The following is a 22,743-nucleotide window of genomic DNA, read 5'->3' on the forward strand; positions in this document are numbered from 1 at the left end:
ATGGCTTCACATTGAGGAGTCATGGGACAGCCTCCCTTATGGGCTGAAGGGGGAGGTTGTTGGGCTGACAGCCCAAAATGGGTTCAGCCCACACCCCCTCTTAACTTAACCCTAGATCAATATAAGGGGGGTGTGGTGGCTGCGTTTTGATAAAGATGTGGCTGCGTTTTTTGGGCAGAAAAGGGCAGCAATATGGAGAGCTTTGTAGCAGCAAAGAGGAGAAGGAAAAGGTAGAAAAACAAGAGAAAGAAAGGAAAGAAAATAAGGACAACACAGAGAGACTATTCTCAATCATCTAGCAGTGTTCTCATCTCAAGTTAGATCAAATCTACAGTAGACTCTTGCTGTGATTACTTGGGGAGGTTTTAGATATTGTGGACAGTAACGTGATCCTTGTATCCCAATTGTTCTCTTGTGATTATTGCTAGGGTTTAGGGCAAGAGATTGAAATTTGTATATTCATTATTCTTATAGTGGATTATCTCTAGTTTGCTCCGTGGTTTTTACCCTTCACATTGGAGGGGTTTTCCATGTATATCTTAGTGTTCTATTTGATTGTGATTTCATTTAATTCCGCTGCATATCATGGTCTGCTAGTATTTGTTCATATGCAAAGGTTATTCCACTCTATATCCCCATCAGCTTGTAAAGATTGTTTCCTAAACCTGTGAAAAGGAAAGAGTTATAAGAGGGTAGTTGGTCTTCACTCATTGAAGGAAGACTGTTAGTGGACGCTAATGGCCTCAACGGAGGAGGAATCGGGAGTAGACGTAGGTCACAACGACCGAACCACTATAAAATTGGTGTGCTTTCTCTTCTTTATTATTTACTTACTTTGCAACTACTTTACATCTTCATCGCTCTCCTACGAACATCTTTAACCTTAAACGTCATTCTGATATGATTTTATTATATGAATTTTATTATTAGGTCAATTCAAAGATATTATTAGAATTTTAATTAAAATATATCAGTCATATGGTAAAATATCTTTAGCAGTGACTTTTTTTGGATAAATTTTCCTAAATATATTGATCTATTTAACCACTTAAGGCTTTGTAATTTTATATAAAAGGGGATATTAGCTTAGGGATTATCCAAACATAATTATTTTGTCATGGCACTATGTTAAGATATATATTTAGTTCATGTGTGAAGTCTAATATAGTTTGCAGATGAAGAGACAGTTAAGAGTTTGATAATCCTCGGTTGAGGAGTCATAAGAGATATATTTATGTTTATTTTCATATGATTTGAGGTCAACCCCTATATTGACCCATCCAAAATGGATAATTCATAGAGATGTTGGCTCTCCCTTGATTTTGTTTAGTTTCTTATAGCGTTTTATTGTGGCACTCATAAGTAAAAATAACATTAGTCATTACTATTTTAACACAATGATTGAACTTGGAACTCAATTTATATATCATTGTATTTGTCCCATTCCTATAATTTTGTGATACTATTTGAGCTCTTCATATGATTGTCAATACAAATTATTATGTTCATACAATAAATTAATGTCTGCTAAGACATTGTTCTTGAGAAAGCTGCACTTGATATCTAATTTGTTTCTACTTCATGCAGGTATATTTTGGGTGCAACAAAAAAAAAAAAAAAAGGAATATATGGGCCAAAAGACTTAACAAAAGAGTAGACCATTAAATATGTGAATCTTATCTCAATAAAAAGAACAAATCATGCAACAATCCACAATTTATGCAGCACAATTTGGTTCAATGCTTTATAGTGTTTGAAGCTCTTTTTTGTACCAAAAATATATGAAATATCCTAAAAATAATTATAGGGTAGATATTATCTATTTAGATAATTCTAGGGATCAAAACCTCATCGAGAACTTTTCATTAGTCAAACTCACCTACGATTCACAATCTTATTTACTAAATTCTAATTTATTAGCTATCTTAGTTGGTAAATCTCTTCTACTGGGGAACAATTCTTTACACACGTAAAAAAGGAAAAACAAAAATAGTAATTTTGTGTTTGAACATCACCCGAAAACTTAATATCAAATTTTAGATAGCAGTCTTTTGAGAGGTTTATGATCTATTTGATCAAAATGATATGGTGTAGAGTTATTTTTAATGATCTAGCAAGTCAGAATTCGAGTCACTAAAATAAACTCTTTGCTGCATGAAATAACAACACTAGTATCTGGATTCATTTCCAACCATGCATTGTTAGGAGTCTTATGCACCAACCCATCCATTATTCAGTAGTCCTAAATAACACTGCATCACTTCCCAAATATCTGCCTGTATTATTGGACACACACAAGATTAAGAATTGGTTTGCTTGGTAATCATTTCAGATCATCATGTCAACATGCATCCTGTCTATGAATGACTTGATCAGAATGGCCAGGTTGTAGTATCAGAAGCATTACATAATTTTCAACAAGTAACAACATGTAATGAAATGAAGGCTGTAGTAGTTTTAAGACAAGATAGTGCATCTTCATCTCAGTAAAAAGGAAAAGACGAAAGATCACTGGATCTTTAAAAGATCAAAGTTATGCAATAGGAGAATTGAACTGAGTTAAGCGGTGGCTTGTTAGAGCAGCATGCTACTAAGGCCAAGAGAACAGAAGAGTCTGGCATGTTGCATCTGAAGAACCTTCACCGCCACTATGATATATATTCTGGCAGTTGATCTCAACATCATTAGCATGATCAGGAACCAAAAAGGTCCCGGTATGCTGATCCTCCATCCCTGCACATGAGAATCCAGTTGGTGTCACATTGTCAGGTGCCTGCAAGAGCGACTGATGCATGAGACTGCCATACTGTAAACTTGATACGAGAGGCTGACCCATGGGGATCCGATCAGCTGGTGGCACCATATGGCTTAGGCTGACATCTGAAGTCTGAGTCGGCGATGACAGAAGAGAGAGAGCACAATCGGAGTCAAAGACCTGGGTTAGCCCATTGTTGAACATCTTGCTGCTGCTGCTGCCACCACTGCTTCCGGAGGGAGTAGTTGTCCTTGGATTCAATTGACCTACAGAAGTTTGTAGTGTGGATTTGATATCCATGGCAGTCTTAGTATCCTGAATAAAAGGAATTTGGTTTCTTCCTTTGCTAAAGTTGTAAGAGGATCTGGGAAAATGTTGATGGTTGATGAATTGTGGAGTATATGGGGTAGTGTCCTCGGTTTTCACCATTCTAGTCCAGTTGGATTCCAGTTCAGCAGTTCGAAATATTTGAGGACATGCAGAAAAACCTGTCACTGTATATACAGAAATTAATTAGGAACAATAATACATGTACGGAAGAAGCAACTTCTCATCATAATAGATGTGGTACACATTTACCGCGATAAAGTTATAGCAAGCATGTCATAGTCAAATGTATCAGTGAGTCTCCAAGAAAATTTCAGGCATATTGTCGGCTTAATAAAAAATTGTGAGAACCATGTCATATTATGATTGTTTGACTCAATTAATATCCACAGCAACAGTCATTTGACTGCATTTCTCAGTGTCATCAACAGCTAGTGACATTAGTTAATTACTAAAATATCAATGATAGTTCATTTATTCAAACCAAAATCAACATAGCTAATCAGCTAGAGGCAAGATCAAGCAAATGAAATCTTTTGAAAAAGAGTGATTTAATAATGGCATCGGAAGAGGAAAATAATCATATGCACAAATGGGATGTGCCATTAACAATGTAGGGAAGATGCATATTCTATCAACATAGGGCTGAAACAGTTGCACCCAGTTTCAATTTGTTGCAAGCTACTCCAAGATAATCAAGTGTTTCAAATTAGAAAGAGGAAGACCTTGATGACCTGGAAATATGATCCCTGAATTTACAGAACTTGGCTGGGGTTTCCTTCGGCGTCGGTTGTGCCCATCAAGACGTTTCCTGCAACTTCGTTTTACCTCGTCAAATTCCTCTAGCAAATGAAATCTGAACAGACAAATACGTTAATACTGAATATCTTTTAAAGAGGTGAAGCAGAATCAACAATAAATGGATAAGCCCTAAAAGAACAAGATCTTATTTCCAGAACTTAGCGAGCACTAAACTGGTATAGACCCAAGCTTCACTTCATCCTCATACATATTTACACACCACAACAGATAAAAAGGTATCCAAGCAAAAAAAAAGGTGAACATGCTGACAAACAACAGAGTTGCAGAGAGCATTACACATAGAAGAGTAGGAACAAAACAGTACCATGGACTTGATTTCAGCTTGTAATAAACCATTTAATTGAAAAACTAGAAAAGCCAACTAAAGGGCTTGTGTAAGTTTCTAAAATATAATATATGTTTTTCTTAATGTTCCAATAAAAAAAGAAGGGAAATATAAAGATATGAGTGCCTGATTTTGTAAATATCACGTTGACTTTTCAGTATCCAAGTTCTTTATGAGTGACTGTTATTTCATATTATGTTAGTCACAAACGTATGTTAACGTCAGAAGTGCATTTATGATACCTGTAGAGGTATACATCATATGAAATTACAAGGGAGCAGAGGGACACATACAAAATTGTATTTACATTCAAAATATTATTATAAAAAATTGATTTCTTTAAAAAATAGATGCTTTTTTAAAATGTTCCAATCTATTTTTTCTTACCTTGTCATGCTATACGAAATTTTGTAGAAGTCAAGGTTTGCTAACATTGTAGGTGTACTTATGGCACCTATAAGAACATCTATCATATTTGAATCTTAAGGCATATAAAATAACAAGCAAATGACACTTTAAATTGCATCTAAAAGAATAAGATCCAAATATAGCCGCCAATGGTAGAGTGATAAGATTTTCCCCTCTTGTCAACAGTTTCCATGCTCTCGAGGAGAAGAGGACATTTGCTAAAAGAGATTTGATGGAGAAAGAGGAGAAAAGAGAGATCAAGAGAGTTGAAAAAAGGAGAAGAAAGAGAAATGGAGAGAAGAGAGAGAAGAAGAAAGATCTTCAATTCTTATATGCTTTTGGGTCTCACTGTATCTTTATTCACATATTCTCATCCCTCATCTTATTATTGAATGAAGATGCACACAATAGGATTTATTATCATAAGAGTACAACAAAAACAAAGCCGTAAAGTTTCGACTATTTAGGCTCAATTACATGGATATTTTGTCACCATTAAAATCTATAAAGAGTCATATATTTAGTTAAATTAAGAGTATTTAAAATTTTATTTATATTTTCTAGAAAATTTAAGTTACAAAAGCCCTTACTGTTGAACTTTTACCCAATGGTGCCCTCCTAATTGATTTTTACTTGGGGACGCTCTTTTTTCGTCAATTTAACAAAAGTACAATTTCGCCCTCCACCAATCGCCCCGACTGCTAGCACACCACTAGCAACTCTACCATCTCCGCCTCATCGGGATAACCTAGTCGTGCACTTGCTTGTGACTAAGGCGAAAGGCCACGTTGTCACGAACGGTCGTCGCGCACCCGCAACAACTCCGTTCAACGAACCGTCCGTCGCTCACACCTGCATGTACAGCTGCTTGACAGCATGTTTTCTCTTGGTTTTGGGTCATTTTGCTTGTAAATATGTAAGTTCGAACAAGCTGCAGCGTTGCAAAGCGACCGCTCACCGAACCGAGCAAAACAGCCCCAAAACAGCCCAAAACAGCTCCGTTTTCGCGTGCCGCGGGAGGTGAGCGGAGAACTGCCTCCGCTCACCAAAATGTCAGCTATCTCAGACCCCAGGAACCCCCCGGGTGGCACAGGGCTGGATGGGGCTTCGGTTATATACCGGGCGTTGAGATCTCTTTCGCAAGTTCGCACGTGACCTTTACGGGAACTTGTCTTTGCGCCCGGGACCAGGTGAGCGGCTGTTTGTGGGCTTGCAGCTGTTCGTTCATCCTTGAAAGCCTTGTTTTTCTCCCTCTCCCTCTTTTCTCTTGTGCACACAGGGTGTTCGTCGAATTGCTTGTAAAGCTTCCCTTTTCGCGAGACTTCGGGACTTGTCCGTTGCTCGTTCTTTCGATCTAACTCTCTTTCTCTTTTACAGGTCCTTCGGGACCTGCGAGAGGCTACAAAGTAGCTGATCCTTGCGGAGCAATATCGCAAGGGCGAAGCGCGACTTAGGCAACGCAAGCTAAGTTCGCGTCTTTGCCACAAGGGTGACTCGCGACTTAGGCAACGCAAGCTAAGTTCGCGTCTTTGGCCGCAAGGGTGCCTCACGCCTTAGGCAATTCCAGCTAAGGTCGTGACAACGTGGCCACATGCGATGTTGGCTGAAGTGATTACTAGCAGGCTATGCATAGCACTGCAGTGCTAGGGTGCTGGCTGTCGGTGAGGATTCTGTGATGTTGGGTTGAAAGGGAGGGGCAAAGAGGAGGGGGGGAAGGGAGGAGGCGATAGGCAATAGGGAAGGGCAAGCGCGAGGGAGGAGGAAGATAAGGGAGAAGGGAGGAGGGGGAGGAGGCGATGGTGAAGGGCAGGCGACAGGGGAAGAGGGGGACAAGGTGATGGGCAAAACCGCTCACAGTAGGAGCAGGTGGCAGAGGTGACAGAGGCACACCTTTGATCGAAGGCAATTGGTTGAGGACGAAGCGATATTTTCATTAAATTGATAAAAAATGGACGACCCCAAGTAAAAACCAATTGAGGGGCGCCATTTGCTAAAAACCCAATAGTAAGGGCTTTTTTAGGTAAAATGCCCTAGTCTCTATTAAAGTCTTTTTAAGCCTTCTCAACCTTATCATACCATTAGCAAATCACCTCTTCTAATTACCACATTCAGTAGGTCTTCTAAGCCTATATTGTCTTAAACATGTCTATATCATCTTAAATAATTGTCCCTAATTTTATCCCCTATTTGAGGGGATATGCGATAGTTTATTAAAACATTTTTCTTTCCTTATCTTTTAAAGTAACTCCATACATCTAACTTAACATTCTCAACTCAGCTTCACAAACATTTTTTTTGTATATATTGTTTCTTAACTGCCCAATACTTAGATCCATAAGGTATTGTAGATCTAACAAAATCCTAACTGTCCTATAATTTTTTTATCTTAAAGGTGCCTGAGGACTCTTGACACTCTCGTCATTTTAGCTATCTTGATTTTATTCTATGAATAATATCTTCATCAATATCTTAAATCTTATTCAATAATTGAACCAACATACTAAACTTTAACTTAGTGAAACTTTTTGTTTATCCAACTTATTTATATCCTCAGGTCTATTTCTATTATTACTAAAATTATATATCATATATTCATTTTTAGTCCAATAATCTAAAACATTTAGTTTTTAACGATTGTCTAGTAAATTTATCCATTATCCTTGATATAGTTTAAATGACTAGAGAGGTCTATATGTAAATGACTTATAAATTTATCCATCATCCTTGATATAGTTTTATACTAATAGGAAACTCATTATTAGACATGCTCCCTACAATACTCTATAGTACCATACATATCTTAAATAACATCAATATAATTCGTCGATAAATCTTTTTTTTTCTACAACCTGTCGCAATAAATCCCTAGGAATTTCTTTGTAGACTTTCTCTAAATAAGTAAGAACCATATGTAGATCTTTCTTTTTCCTCTCTACTTTTTCATTATTTATCTTAACAAATAAATAACTTCTATTACTGAAAATCAAATTAATTTTCAGAAATATTTGTTTTAATTTTTATCCTACTTACGATAAATATTTCCTAAAGTTTCATAATATGAGTCACGGTTTTGATTCTTCTATGATTAGAATTTGTATGTCACCCTTATTCTTATAAATTGGTATTAAAAAGCTCTTCCTCCATTAATGAGGCATCTTTCTAGATCTCAAAATTTTGTTAAGTAATCTAGTTAATTAATCTATTCCTCAATCTTATAAACTTTTCCTAACCTCAATAGAAAGACCATCTGCACTTTTTTCCATTTTTATCTTTTTATGATGTCCTTTACTTTACTAGATCTAACTCTATGAACATAATTATAAAATCTACCACTATTATCTATCGTTTATCACTATTATTTATTGTTTATAAAATGTTTATTAAATAATTTATAAAAATAATTTCATCATCTTTCCTTACTTTTATTATCATTAATAAATATTCTTTGGTTTCATCATTAATGCATCTAATATAATTTAAATCCTTACATTTTATTTTCCTAACTTTAGCAATTTAATATTTTTTTTCTTCATCTTTAGTACCTAATTTATTACAAAAATTATCATGTTTTATATCTTATCATACTATCATATTAACAACTCTATATTGTTAGATTCTTTATATCTTTTAAATTTCTCCTTATTTTTATAAATTTGTCAATCTTTAAAACATGATATTTTGGTAATAATTGTTTTTTGAACTTTCTTACACCACCTTTTGTATAATCAAGAATCTTCATTGTTAAATTCGTAATCTTAAAAACATGATCTTTTGGCAATAATTAGTTTCTGAGCTTTCTTACACCACCAACTCTCTTAAAGTTATACATCTACCTTTTGTTTGATCAAAAATCTTCAGTGTTAAATTTGTAATCTTATTAGCCATCGTAATCCACATAATATTAATATTATCCTCATCTAAGTTTCGGGTCGTCTCCCTTTTCTCTATTCTTAAAAATCCCTACATTATTATCTTTAAAATTTCATCACCTAGTCCTAATAATTTTTTCTACTATATTTCTTCTTGTATGATTTATTATCATATAAATAGAGACATAGAGAGACATAAAGCTGACATTGCATCGCCACAAAAAGTTCCCTTTTATAGCACCTTATAACTCTTATAATAGGTATCTAATTGAAAAAATAACTAACTCTAACCTATATATATAAGAACTTTTGGACATTATACTTTGACTCTAACGAAGACTTAAGGCCTCCCATATTCATCTTTGAAAATAAGGATGTAAGCATATTGATATTTCCTAACTCAAATATAACTAAATCTCCCCAAAGGCAAGAGTGCTAGCTAAGATATTAAACTACATATTTAGGTATTCTTCATTGTTTATTTGACATATGGAAATACTCGATATCAGAGTTCTGAATACCGTACCGAGTGGTACGTCAGTGCGTACCGAGTGGTACACCTAAATTAGGCATAAAATCTTCTGAAAAATAGAAAAACACAACGGTTCTTAACAAAAAGGTCAACATTCTTTTAGTCAATATTCCTTTTTAATCTCGAGTATTCTTCTATCATACTTCGTGTTGATCACTCCAACTGCTGAGCTCTTTTAATACCTTTCGTAGACTTTATTAAGTACTAATCAGAATAAAAACTTCAATCCCAAAAACCTACGGCATCTGCCCGTCTGCTTACAATCTTCGTGTGGATTGTTCTTGCTAGATATGGGCTCCGCGAGTAGGTCCCTGGTCATTCCCAATTGTCTAAGGGTAGCTAAACGAGCATTGTTGTCGATGTACACAAAGCATTTTGAAAAGGGAGGTCAATTGGTGGGCCCCATGAACGAGGTACATGGCAACGAGGAGGGAAGAAAGCGTGTACATGGCAAAGCTGGCAGAGTAGTCGGAGCGTTATAAGGAGATGGTGGAGTACATGGAGGTCACCGACGCGATGGGGGAGAAGCTCACAGTGGAGCGCAACCTCCTCTCTATCACCTACAAGAACGTCATCGTCGCTCGTCGCGCTATCACGGACAAAATTATAAATTGGGTGTTCGACGTAATGCTTATGTATGTTCGTGTCTTTTGGTTTATTCATTCTTTACACAGTATGTAAAGAGCTGGCAATAGACTTAGCAACCTCATTTTCTTTCGGTCTGTTGTGGACCATTTTGGATCCTTTGTTGTGCGACCATTCAGAGCTTGTGATTTACATTGGTTATAAGGTGTTTCGTGAAATGATTGTTTGTGGATCCTGAGTGAAGCGTTTTCTCTAACCTGTTTTTTCTTTTGTAGGTCCTAAGGGACCATAGGAGGTTTCGGGGAGGCTGACTTTTGCGGACGGACACGCAAGGGTGTTGCACGATGCAAAACCAGCTAAGTCTGTAACATATGGTATCAGAGCGGGATAAGCACTCATAGAAACACTTGGCATGCAAACGTGGGGGACCTAGCGGGGCTGTATTGAGGGCAGCCAACACGCACGACCGTTTGGGGGGAAAACGGGCATGGAGATGTAGGGAAAACGAGTCGCTCAGAGTAATAGCCAACCCTTTGCGCAAGAGGCACCACGATGTCACGACCTTAGCTGGAATTGCCTAAGGCGTGAGGCACCCTTGCGACCAAAGACGCGAACTTAGCTTGCGTTGCCTAAGTCGCGCTTCGCCCTTGCGATATTGCTCCGCAAGGATCAGCCCACTTGTAACCTCTCGCAGGTCCCGAAGGACCTGTAAAAGAGAAAGTTGGTTAGTTCGAAAGAACGAGCAACGGACAAGTCTCGAAGTCTCGCGAAAAGGGGAAGCTTTACAAGCAATTCGACGAACACCTTGTGTGCACAAGAGAAAAGAGGGAGAGGGAGAAAACAAGGCTTTAGAAGGATGAACGAACAGCTGCAAGCCCACAAACAGTCGCTCACCTGGTCCCGGGCGTGAAGACAAGTTCCCGTAAAGGCCACGTGCGAACTTGCGAAAGAGAGTTCAACGCCCGGTATATAACCGAAGCCCCATCCAGCCCTGTGCCACCCAGGGGGTTCAAAGGGGCTGAGATGGCTGACGTTTTGGTGAGCGGAGGCAGTTCTCCGCAACCCTCCTGCGGCACGCGAAAACGGAGCTGCTTTGGGCTGTTTTGGGGCTGTTTTGCTCGGTTCGGTGAGCGATCGCTTTGTAACGCTACAGCTTGTTCGAACTTACATATTTACAAGCAAAATGACCCAAAACCAAGAGAAAACATGATGTCAAGCAGCTGTACATGCAGGTGTGAGCGACGAACGGTTCGTTGAACGGAGTTGTTGCGGGTGCGTGACGACCGTTCGTGACAACGAGGACAAGCAAGCTAGGAAGAATGCGTAGCGCATAAAGGTTGGGATGGCTGAGTTTGAGCTATGGCTCAGCGTTGGCAACCATACTTGATGGTGCTCAAAGCAAACGAGGCGCTTGGTAAAGGATGAGACCATGTAAGGTGGAATGGGTTGTTCAGCGACCAAAAGAGTTGTGCAAAGTTCACAAAGATAAGGGGAATTGCAAACTCGAAGAATTTGGTACTCGTGCAAAGGCTTGTATACGAACGATGGAGTGTTTATGGCCATCCCAAGGCGATCAAAACTCGACGTCATGGAGCATTAAAACTTTCTCTTCAACATGAGAAGGATAAGTCCGTAAGAGACTGAAGTGTGCAGCGAGTTCAGCATGTTGCTAAGCCTTGAGGAGTGCAGCAAGAGTTGTATTGACGTGGAGTCGCAATCGAGCAAGTGCATTTATGGGAGGCAGAACAATGCACAGTTTGTTCAGCAAGGCAGAGTAGTCCAAGGGGATGGTGGTCTCCGAAACTTTCAGAGAGAAGGAAGCGAAGAGAGAAGTTGCTCCAACAGGACAGATAAGTCCCGGCTCTCCAGAGGGAGAACCATGTGCAACGGACCGCACATGTTGAGGAGTACCTCAAAACAACTTCACAAAGCTCAACGGACCGAGCGAGCAGCGAGGAGTCGTTGCATGATCTCGCTTGAGATAATGAATTGCGGTCCGCCGGTAGGCTGCAACTTGTGAATTTTGAACCACGCCGGCAGCTGCAACTTCGGGAAGCATCTTGCGGATCCGAGTGGTAGGCTTTTAGGTTGCTGGCGTGAAGAACATTGTGAATTTTGAACCACGCCGACAACTGCAACTTGTAAGAGACGTTGCCTACCCTGCTGATAATTGGGAAGGGCCCTTTATACTTGCGCACCAATCCTTTGTGGACTCTATTCCTAAAGAATTGGAGTGATGCTGGTTGGAGCTTTACCAACACCAAATCGTCAACTTTGAACTCTTGTGGTCGCCTTCCCAAGTCTGCCCACTTCTTCATCCTTTTAGCCGCCTTCTCCAAGTAAGCCCGCGCAATATCTGCATTTCGATGCCACTCCTTTGGGAAATGGTAGGCAGTCGGACTACTCCCAGTATACCCAATTGCCATGGTGTGCGGAGTCGACGGTTGTTGTCCTGTAATGATCTCGAAGGGGCTCTTATTGGATGTAGAGCTCCGCTGCAAGTTGTAAGAGAATTGGGCAATGTCCAACAGCTTCACCCAATCTCGTTGGTTGGCACTCACGTAGTGCCGAAGGTATTGCTCCAAGAGCGAATTTATCCTTTCAGTCTGGCCATCCGTTTGGGGGTGGAGGCTTGTAGAGAAGTATAACTTTGACCCCAACAATTTGAATAGCTCGGTCCAGAATCGTCCCAGGAACCGAGCGCCTCGATCACTAATGGTATTGTGTGGGACTCCCCAATACTTCACCACATCCTTCATCATCAGCTTGGCCGCCTCCTCTACTGAACAGTGCAGGGGAGCAGCAATGAAAGTTGCATACTTTGAAAACCGATCGACCACCACGAGTATCGATCTGAGTCTCCCTACAAGTGGCAAGCTTAATATGAAATCCAAGGAAATGCTCTCCCACGGCATTTCTAGTACGAGCAACGGCTCCAAAAGTCCCACCGGCTTCTGCTGCTCCACCTTGTCTTGTTGGCAAGTAAGGCATGTTCGAACATATTCCTCCACATCAGTCCCCATCTTCGGCCAGTAGAAGGCCCTCTCCACGAGAGCCAACGTTCTGTGAATACCTGGGTGTCCAGCCAAAAGGGAATCGTGACACTCTTTTAAGAGTTCACGCCTCAAATTGTCCGCTTGGGGAACATAAACCCTATTCCCTTTGGTGTAAACGAGTCCCTCCTGGACCCAAAATCGTCGTGCCTTGCCTTCTTTAATGAGCTGCATTAGGATACCTGCTTGGAGGTCACTATACAGTCCATCCCTGATCCTAGAAAGGAAGTTGGAGTGCAATTGACTTGCTTGGCCTCCACCCTCCAATTGTGCGGCATTCACATGCTCCACTTTCCGACTCAAGGCATCGGCCACGACATTTGCCTTCCCAGGCTTATACTCCATTGCCATATCAAATTCAGCCAGGAAGTCCTGCCATCGCGCCTGCTTTGGGGAGAACTTCTTCTGAGTTTGAAAATAGCTCTGGGCGATGTTGTATGTCCTCAGCACAAAACGCGATCCGAGGAGATAGTGTCGCCAAACTCGTAGACAGCGGATTACCGCTGTCATCTCCTTCTCATGCACTGGATACCGCCGCTCGATCTCGTTGAGTTTGCGGCTCTCGTAAGCCACCGGATGACCCTCCTGCATGAGTACTCCCTCAATAGCAAAGTCTGAAGCATCTGTATGGACTTCAAAAGGCTCCCCATAGTCTGGCAATTTGAGCACCGGTTCTTCCATAACAGCAGCCTTCAGATCTTGGAATGTTATTTCACATTTATCAGACCACTTCCAAGGCTACTCTTTCTTCAGTAACTCCGTCAGTGGAGTTGCACGCTTCGAGTACCCCGCGATGAAGCGTCGATAGTAGTTGACGAAACCAAGGAAGGATCTCAACTCTGGCACCTTCTTTGGAGTTCGTCATTCCGCAACCGCTTGCACCTTCGACTTATCCATCCGAATGGAGCCATCACCGATTCGATGCCCCAAGAATAAGATCTCAGTTTGAGCAAAGTAGCATTTCTCCCTTTTCACGAACAAAGTGATCTCCCTGAGAACCTTGAAAATTGTTCGAAGGTGTTTGACATGCTCCTCGAGCGTTTGACTGTAGACGACGATATCGTCCAAGTAGACGACCACGAACTTATCCAAACACTCCTTGAATAGCTGGTTCATGAGAGTACAGAACGTGGCCGGAGCGTTGGTTACGCCGAAAGGCATCACCAAGAACTCAAACGCTCCATACCTGGTCACACAGGTAGTCTTCGCTTCGTCGCCTTCAGCAATGAGCACCTGCCAATACCCCGACCGAAGGTCGAGCTTCGAGAAATACTTAGCTTTGCCCAACTGGTCGAACAAGTCCGCGATGAGCGGGATGGGATACTTGTTCTTCACTGTCACTTTGTTAAGGGCTCGGTAGTCGACACATAATCGGAGGCTCCCATCTTGTTTCTTCTGGAAGAGGACTGGAGCTCCGAAAGGTGCTTTAGAGCTGCGAATGAGACCACCACTTAGCAGTTCACCTAACTGCTTCCTGAGTTCTGCCAACTCTAGCGGGGGCATGCGGTAGGGTGGTCTCGCTGGAGGCTTCACTCCTGGCTCCAGCTCGATGCTGTGATCCACGCCTCTGCGTGGTGGGAGAGTCTTCGGCAATTCGGGTGGCATAACGTCATTGAACTCTTTCAGGACGTTCACCACCACAACAGGTTCTTGAATGGCCTTCTCGTTAAGTGGCTCTAGCTTCATAGCAGCCACAAATGTTAATTCACCTTTTCGCACCCCTTTCTTCAGTTGTAATGCCGATATGTGTTGGGGCTCCTTGGTTCCTCTTCGAGAGATGGGAACCACGCAGGGGTTGTCCCCTCCCATCATACATAGGGAGTTCAAGAACGGCATTGGCAACAACTTCGCCGCGTGCATAAATTTCATTCCAAGAATCACTTGGAAGTCATCCAGTGGCACTGCCATCATGTTGGTGTTCCCGCTCCATGTCCCGATTTTGATGGGGACTCCCTTCGCTAACCCGGAGATTCGCCTGGCCTCCGAGTTCACCGCCTTCATTCGGCTTGGGCTCTTCTCCAAGATCAACCCAAGTCGTTGTGCTTCTCGATCAGCTATGAAGTTGTGGGTAGCGCCCGTGTCCACCATTGCACAGGTCGTTTGGCCATTTAACTTGATGTCCACATACATCAATTCACTACTTCCTGCTTTTTGTAGCTTTGTCTTCATGTTCTCCCCCACTTGACCCCGCATGGCATTCAACAAACGCATTGCTCCCATTCGGGGTCCTTGCGACTCCTCGTCGTCGTTGCTGGATTCAGAACTGCTCGAACTAAGAGCAACAGGTTTGCCCTTGTCCGATCGGGGGGGGGGGGGGTGGATGGAAGCCGTCAAAGCATTGAGTGCCTGTTTTTGTGGGCACTCCCTCACCATGTGCGATCCTCCGCACAAGAAGCATCCTCCAGGTTTTGAGGCCTTGCCTTTCGGGTTTGGCCCATTGTGGGAACTCTTCTTCTTTTGTTCGCCCCCGAGCTCCTTCCCTTGAGAATGTTTTGGAGGGCGATTGCTTGAAGATTGTTTCCTTCTCCCTGGGTCTTCAGAGGAAACAAAGTTGGTGAGCCTTTCTGCAGCAGCAATTGCCCCGACCACATCGGTAACATTCCTTCGATTTAGTTCTTGTTGAGCCTATGGCTTCAAACCATCGAGGAAGCTGAACAACTTATCCTTCTCGGACATGTCTTGTATGTCCAGCATTAGTGCAGAAAACTGTTTCACATAGTCTCGGATGGTGGTACTCTGGCGGAGTTGTCTCAACTTCCTTCTTACGACGAACTCTGTGTTCTCCGGTAGGAACTGAGTTCTCAACTCCTGCTTCAAGTCCTCCCAAGTGTCAACCTGACACCGACCTTGTTGGATCTCCTCCCAGCGAGTTCGCCACCAAAGTTTTACATCTCCGTTCAGATACATTGTTGCTATAGAAACTTTGGTATCTTCAGAATCGGGCCTCGTAGCTCGAAAGTATTGTTCCATGTCGAACAGAGAGTTCTCGAGCTCTTTGGCATCTTTGGCCCCTCCATATCCATGAGGCTCGGGTGCCCTCAAATTTTGTGGTGGTGCAACGCGGGTGTTGCTTCCTCCCGCATTTAGTGCTCTAGTGAGCATTGTCACCCTTGAAGTGAGTTCCGCCACAACTTCCTGCAGGTGTTGCACGGAGTCTTTGGTGTCATCAGACAGTCGATCGACTAGGGCCTCGACCTTGTCGATCCTGGACTCTGCTTCCTCTTGCGAGTTCTCTACCCCAACAAGCCTTTGTTGGCCATGGTAGAGTTCCTCCACGCTCGCTTCAAGAACATCCAGGCGGGTTTCCGCCGTTGTGAGTCTCTCCTTGTGACTCTTCTTCCCAGTTGACGCTCCAGATTGCGCCTCCTCCGCTCGCGGAGAGTAGCCAACTTCTCGCTCATCATATTCGCTGCTGCGCTCCTCTTTAGCGGCTCCAACAGCATGAGAGCGAGTGTGCACATGCAACCCACCTGCGGCTGCTTGGGGCAAGGGTCCGGCTTGCCCCGTCTTGCTGGATTCGCCATGATGCTTTGCCATGGCGAAGTTGCGAAGTTCCTTCGCTGCTCGCTCGAAGTGCTTGCCCGCTCTGATACCACAATGTCACGGCCTTAGCTGGAATTGCCTAAGGCATGAGGCACCCTTGCGGCCAAGACGCGAACTTAGCTTGCGTTGCCTAAGTCGCGCTTCGCCCTTGCGATATTGCTCCGCAAAGATCAGCCCACTTGCAACCTCTCGCAGGTCCCGAAGGACCTGTAAAAGAGAAAGTTGATTAGTTCGAAAGAACGAGCAACGGACAAGTCCCGAAGTCTCACGAAAAGGGGAAGCTTTACAAGCAATTCAGCGAGCACCTTGCGTGCACAAGAGAAAAGAGGGAGAGGGGGAAAACAAGGACTTTGGAAGGTTGAACGAACAGCTGCAAGCCCACAAACAGCTGCTCACCGAGTCCCGGGCGCAACAACAAGTTCCCGTCAAGGCAACGTGCGGAATTGCGAATGAGTGTTCAACGCCCGGTACTATATCGAAGCCCCATCCAGCCCTGTGCCACCCGGGGGGTTCAAAGGGGCTGAGATGGCTGACGTTTTGGTGAGCGGAGGCAGATTCCAGAAATCAGCCCGCGGCACACGAAAACGAAGCTGTTTTGGGCTGTTTTGGGGCTGTTTTGCTCGGTTCGGTGAGCGATCGCTTTGTAACGCTGCAGCTTGTTCGAACTTACATTTTTACAAGCAAAATGACTCAAAACCAAGGCAAAACAGGCTGCCAAGTAACTGTACATGCAGACGAGAGTGACGAACGGTTCGTTGAACGGAGTTGGTGCGGGTGCGCGACGACCGTTCGTGACAACATGGTCACCATCCGTGGCTACCATGCACGGATCGAGTCCAAGCTCGACTCCATCTATGGTGGCATCCTCCGCCTCCTCGATGCCCGCCTCATCCCTATAGCTACCGTCACCGACTCCAAGGTCTTCTACTTGAAGATGAAGGGTGACTATTATCGCTACCTAGCCGAATTTAAGACTGAATCTAAGTATCAGGCAGTAACACTCAAAATTTCGACCGTTACTACCCGATAAAGTCCCATATTGTCCAATATAAGTCTATCAATGGTACTGCCCGATAGCCGACAATCCGTGCACCGATCTATTAGCTGATCGGTATGTACCGCCCGTACCGAGCAGTATGATTCGGTATTAAAAACCCTGCTCGATATACAACTAGAATCTTGATTTTTCTGCAATTCAAAATATCTTTGATCTAATGCTGGGATATTGGATTAAAGAAAAGGTAATAGTGTAAAATACATTATTTGACAATCATGATGGGTCTAAAGGGTTAAGGGGGATCAGAGTTATTTAAACTTAAACTTTAAATTATTGGAAAAATCTCTAGGCTGCAGTTTCATACTTCTTTCTGCAAGAGTTAATTCTACTCTTTTTTTTGGCACATAACTGAGACATTTGAACTGCATACTTGGAATCCTATATAACGGGAAGTGCATAGGCTCCCGCTTTGGCATTTTCGAGAGTGTCAACTTATCCTTCAATGTACAATCTAAACTTGGAGACGATCCATCTTTGGTCCATGTGAAAAAATGAGTCATGTCAAGTGCTGAGCTGACCTTGGAATAAATGTCACAGGAAATGGAGATCAAGCCCCCCATTCTACTACTATGCAAGATGAACATCAATTTGCAGTGAAGAGATAAATTGGTGAATGAGGACAGCCAAATGAGCTGGAGATATAAAAAAGTTGAAGACAAATAAGAAAACAGGACCAAAAATTTTCTCCAGTGTCTTTTTTTTTTGGCAGATGGGGGAATATTCAGATAAGCCTTTACAGAGAATTAGTCACAAATGTCAAAGAAAGGAAGTTATGTATCAAACACTTGCACAAACCGGATGAGTCATGGAGAAAAAAGATAGTTACTTGTAATGGTGAAATTACTAAAGACAAAAAAAGGTGAAAAAGAAGATATGGTAGATATTGTGCCCACAATAAAGTGAGAATTTAGTTCTCAAGACAAGAAATCAGCAACAACATGAAAAAGCAAAACACTGAAAAACAAGGAATCACAAGCACAAGGGAATAATTGCTAGTGATTTGATAAATCCACAAAGAATCCCCAGTCAAAAAGAAGGTAGAAGGTCCCTCACATTTGACTGAGAAAATACAATTTAGGGGTTTGACTATCAAGAGAGAGGTACCACATGCAATGGCTACCAAAGAAGAATTATGAAAGAATAAGGCACTAACATGTGTAATTGAACAAGCTAATAAAAATTTGTCAACAAGAACTCCAGGAAAAGGTTTCTAACTCAAATCAAATTCTTAAAACTCAAAGATATTTATACCAAAGCTCCAAGCATCAGATCAAATAATTGCAAAGAGAAAACTGAAGCAAAATCAAGCATATGAGCAATGCAATTATTGATAAACAAAAAAGAGTTTCAATGTTTGACAGAACAAAAGGTACCTATGTCACCACACTGGTAGGCAAGTCTAAATGTAATATTAAAAGAGCAACCAGACCCTACTAAATAATGTAAGATCAGAAAAGGCAGTGACTGCTAGGATCGTTTAATCAACAGTAAATATACAACATATGCATACAAGAAAAAATAATCTTATCCAGATCATTAATAGAATAAGAAATAATCAAATCATAATAAGAACAAAGAAGGTCAAAACCCAAAGATATGGATGGGCAACATGAAATAGATTTGAGAAAAAGGAAGTTTGCAGATAAAGGAAGAAGTAAACAATTGAAAACCAATTTCAATATCAAAAGAAAACGACAAATTACTCCGACAACAAGCATTCAGATGGATTAAATACCAAAATAGTTAGCCCTGCACGCTGGTAATGGGAATTTAAGGAGGAGATGAAGTATATGCAAGAGCTCCTGTTCCATTACCTGCTGCACTGCTGGCAGAAGCGCTGCTGCTGGCCGCGGAGCACCACCATCGGAGTCTTGGAGTGCGCCTCGCAGACCTTATGGCGCCGGTGATACTCCCTGCACTTGCTAAGATCAGCGTTGCACCCGTCGACCAGGCACGAAACGCCGTGGGCCGGGGCCCGCGGCCTCTTCGACGGAGCCGATTGAGATGCCATCGCCATCGACGCAGCAGGATGGGAGTTCCACTCGGTTGATGACCCAAAATCTCCCAGTCCCCCGAGCTTCAGATCGACGGAGCAGTCCAGCCCACTCGACTGGCACGTGCCGCCGCCGCTCGACCCGACCACCACCGAGCCGATACTCAGCTCGGCATCACGGCCCAATTCTTCCAGGTTCCATGGAGGCATTTTAAGATCCCAGTCCATGAAGGCTGCCTCGCAAAGGCCTCTACCTCTCCTTTATGCTCTCCTCTCTTCACTTCTCTTTCCACCCTTCCCTTTCACTCTCGTCTCTTACACCCACCTACACCTCTCTCTATCAGTCCGGTCTTGTTTGCTTGTCTCATCAAGAGTCCATCACATAACATACCGATGAGTAGATATTCCCCTCCGTGAATGCCATCATGGAGTTGGCCAGAGCAAGGGAACCACAACCAGAAGAGGAGATGGCAGGAGGGGGGGTGGGCAAGGAATGAGGACAGACGAGCAGGACACTGGAAGTACACGCAGTATCCAGGAACAGAGAGACCAACAGCAACACAAGATCTAACAGGCCACTCCGGGAAACCTTATCTAGTAAAACTGATTAAAGAGCATCAAAAGAATCAAAAAGTAGACATGGTATCCAGGAATAGATAGATCAACACCAATCCAAGATCAAGAACAGCTCAAGCTCGTTGATGGGGCCTCAAACCAAGAGAGCCGTGCAGTAGCAGAAAAGACCTTGCAAAAGCAGAATAAGCAAAGAAATAAAGGTGGGGGAGGAGGTGATGGAAGGCCGGGCAATACGGGGACGTGTATGCGGACTCTAAAGCGAAAGCACAACCCAAAAAGCTGGAAGACAGCTGCAGGCCTGTCAGTACTTGCAGACAAGTGCAGCAGGCGACTGATTTGGTTTGGAGCATTCCAACCATTCAATTCCTGACATGCATTCCAAAGAGAACAATGAATGTGAAGGGAAAAAGGGGAGCTAAGTTGCGTAAGGCTAAGCGCCCTCACGAACCTTTTTCCTGTTCACCTGTTCTACACCCAGTCGAAAGAAAGAAACAGGCATGTGTTACAATTATTGCATGGAGTTAAACGTTCACGCTGAGTCATGCCATACAAACAGCAAGCCCTCCTCCCTCCTCCCTCCTCTGTCTTCATTTACTTCTTAGGCTTTACGTCGAGTTAATTATACTGGAGGTAGAAGAATCAGAGGATCTACGTGTTACTTTAAAGAGCGAACTCAGTTGATGTGCCCCGATTCCAAAGCACCCCGGTGGCTGGCGGTCAAACATCAAGACCTATGCGTTCAGTATATGCCGAACGAAGTCTTGCCCTCGACCTGCGCCCAAGAATCCAAGTTCCAACACCAAATCCTTGGAGTTTGCGAAGACGATTCCTCTTACTTCTTCGTGGCTCACGATGCCTTGTGCAACAAGGAAGGCCTCCTCCTGATGACTCCCTACCAACCCGCACAGAGGAGGAAGCCTATCTAATCGGGATGCTGATGCTAGCGGATTAGTACAGTCGTTATGCATGTTTGCATGAACATTGATTGTCTTTGACGTCCCCTAAGCTGAATTGATCAGGCCAGAGTGTGGTTAGCTTAATTGTTGCAGGAAGACAAATTTGGCAGGGCAATCCAGCTTGAACTGCAGACAGCATTGACATTGAAGGATAAAATCATCGATATGGCGGCCACATGTTGAATGCTTTTGTTGCACTTAGGCAACTGTTTACTAGGCTGTTGTTCATAAGATTTTTCACTGTTCCTCGGCAGATTTGTAATCTGCAATGACACAGTGCCATTAAAGAGGGAAACCTGACGTAAAATCATTTTATTTCTTGGTTGTGCTGCTTTGACCCCCTTCCATGGTGGCTTTGGGATTGTTTGCTTCCTATAGCAAAAGAGTTTTACCTATCATGTCTACTCTCATAGTAAAATTATTATTTTTTATAGAAGATAAGATTTTTTTAATTATACGATAAAATTTCTTTATTCTATTAAGGAAAATCCTCTATGAAAATTCTTATCTGTATAAATAAGAGAGGGACATGTTAATGTATTTAAGTTTTTTTATTTTTTCAATAAAGCTTCGCCAACACCTCCTAATCTGTATAAATAGGAGAAGAACATGTTAATGTATTTAAGTTTTTTTTATTTTTTTAATAAAACTTCTTCAATAATTATTTTTTTCGTCAGCGACCAACATCGTTACAACCATCTTTCTGCTCTTGCTCTATTGGGCAGAAGATAAGATTTCCCCAACTACGAGAAAATCTCTGTTAAGAAAAATCCTTCCTTAATGTATTTAAGTTTTTTTTACTTCTTCAATAATTATTCTTATCTTCTATTATTTTCATTATTTTTCTTCTTCAAAAATTTCAAGTAAAGATCAAATTAAGAAATATGTAAACAGTATGAATACCATTTAAAAAATAAAAAAGATAAATAATATTCAAGGCACATTGGAACAGTCTCCACCTTGACTTAATATAGTAGAATAGAAACCTTTCTTCGTCTTCTCCATCAAAACACTGTGAAGTCAATTGTTGCAAGTAAGTCTCCAAGCAATACTTGAACTTAGCAATCGGAAGTGACTTCTTTATCATATCTACTGGATTTTGATAAACAACAAATAAACAAACAATGTTGTCTGAAGAGTTATTTCGAGCTTCCCAAACTCCATCCGTGTGACCTTTACGTTCCAATTTAGTTGGCTCGCTAAATGCATTCAAATATTGGTTTTAGAGTCCATTTTTAAATCTTTGTTAGCTATCAAACAATCTTAAATTATATACAAAATATTAGTCTAGTAATATACTAGATAAAGTTACTAAAGATTAAGGGGCCTAAAACCTATTCATAAATTTGACACATATGGCCCAGTGATAGTATACCAAATATTTGTATATCTAAAATATTATTCTTATGGTAGTATACTAAATCTTATTTTTTTAAAATAATTAATAATTCAAAAAATCATCCAACAAATTTTTATAGTATATTAGATAGATTAGCTAGTAAAAACCTTGTTATTTACTCTTTGTAAAAATAAATAACTAATATCAAAATATTATAGTCAAAAAAATTTAAGAAATATATCCAAACTCCTGCACATTCGCAGGGTATGGGAGGATCAAGAGAATTACCCTACCAAATTTCTTCTATAACATTAAATTTTGTAGTTAAGGTATAGAATTGCTTCTGCCCAGCATTTATCAGCATACAACATGTTCTCTCCAAAGATTCTTGTTTATATACATTGCTACAGCATGTGATGTATGCATATGTATGATGATGTCCATTTCCTTGTATTAACTCATCAAATTATGAAAAAAGACTCTTGTATTTTAATATAAACACTAAATTTTCTAGTATGTGGTCATCAAAAACGTACGATGAGAAGATCCAAAGATAATCTTGTAACCGTTCTCATTTTATCATTATCATCGATTTCTTCATTT

The 22,743-nt window shown here is 41.6% G+C and overlaps 1 protein-coding gene across 3 annotated transcripts; it reads right to left on the reverse strand.

The window, feature by feature from the left end:
• Positions 1 to 2,300: 2,300 nt before the first annotated feature.
• Positions 2,301 to 20,306, reverse strand: LOC103973244 (squamosa promoter-binding-like protein 16). 3 transcript variants are annotated; one of them, XM_009387751.3, is made up of 4 exons: positions 19,091 to 20,300; positions 3,808 to 3,938; positions 2,833 to 3,249; positions 2,301 to 2,733 (listed from the first exon to the last, which is right to left on the reverse strand). In XM_009387751.3, the coding sequence occupies exons 1-4, from the start codon at positions 19,495 to 19,497 to the stop codon at positions 2,591 to 2,593; spliced, it is 1,098 nt and encodes a 365-aa protein (XP_009386026.2). In that variant the 5' UTR covers positions 19,498 to 20,300; the 3' UTR covers positions 2,301 to 2,590. The 3 variants fall into 3 exon arrangements, with proteins under 3 accessions (XP_009386026.2, XP_009386025.2, XP_009386024.2); XM_009387750.3 differs by having other exon boundaries at positions 2,301 to 3,249; positions 3,817 to 3,938; positions 19,091 to 20,306; XM_009387749.3 differs by having other exon boundaries at positions 2,301 to 3,249; positions 19,091 to 20,302.
• Between the last annotated feature and the right edge of the window lie 2,437 nt (positions 20,307 to 22,743).

This window comes from Musa acuminata, chromosome BXJ2-1, assembly GCF_036884655.1.
Source record: "Musa acuminata AAA Group cultivar baxijiao chromosome BXJ2-1, Cavendish_Baxijiao_AAA, whole genome shotgun sequence".
In the NCBI taxonomy this organism is placed as follows: Eukaryota; Viridiplantae; Streptophyta; class Magnoliopsida; order Zingiberales; family Musaceae; genus Musa; species Musa acuminata.

Bases quoted from the DNA above. Each gene is read 5' to 3' on its own strand.
- LOC103973244 (XM_009387749.3), bottom strand. From the start codon at position 19,497: ATGGACTGGGATCTTAAAATGCCTCCATGGAACCTGGAAGAATTGGGC. The intron at 3,939-19,090 runs GTAATGGAACAG...TTGTCTGTTCAG, and splicing joins TTCTGCCAGCAGTGCAGCAG to ATTTCATTTGCTAGAGGAAT. The intron at 3,250-3,807 runs GTCTTCCTCTTT...CTGTATATACAG, and splicing joins CATATTTCCAGGTCATCAAG to TGACAGGTTTTTCTGCATGT.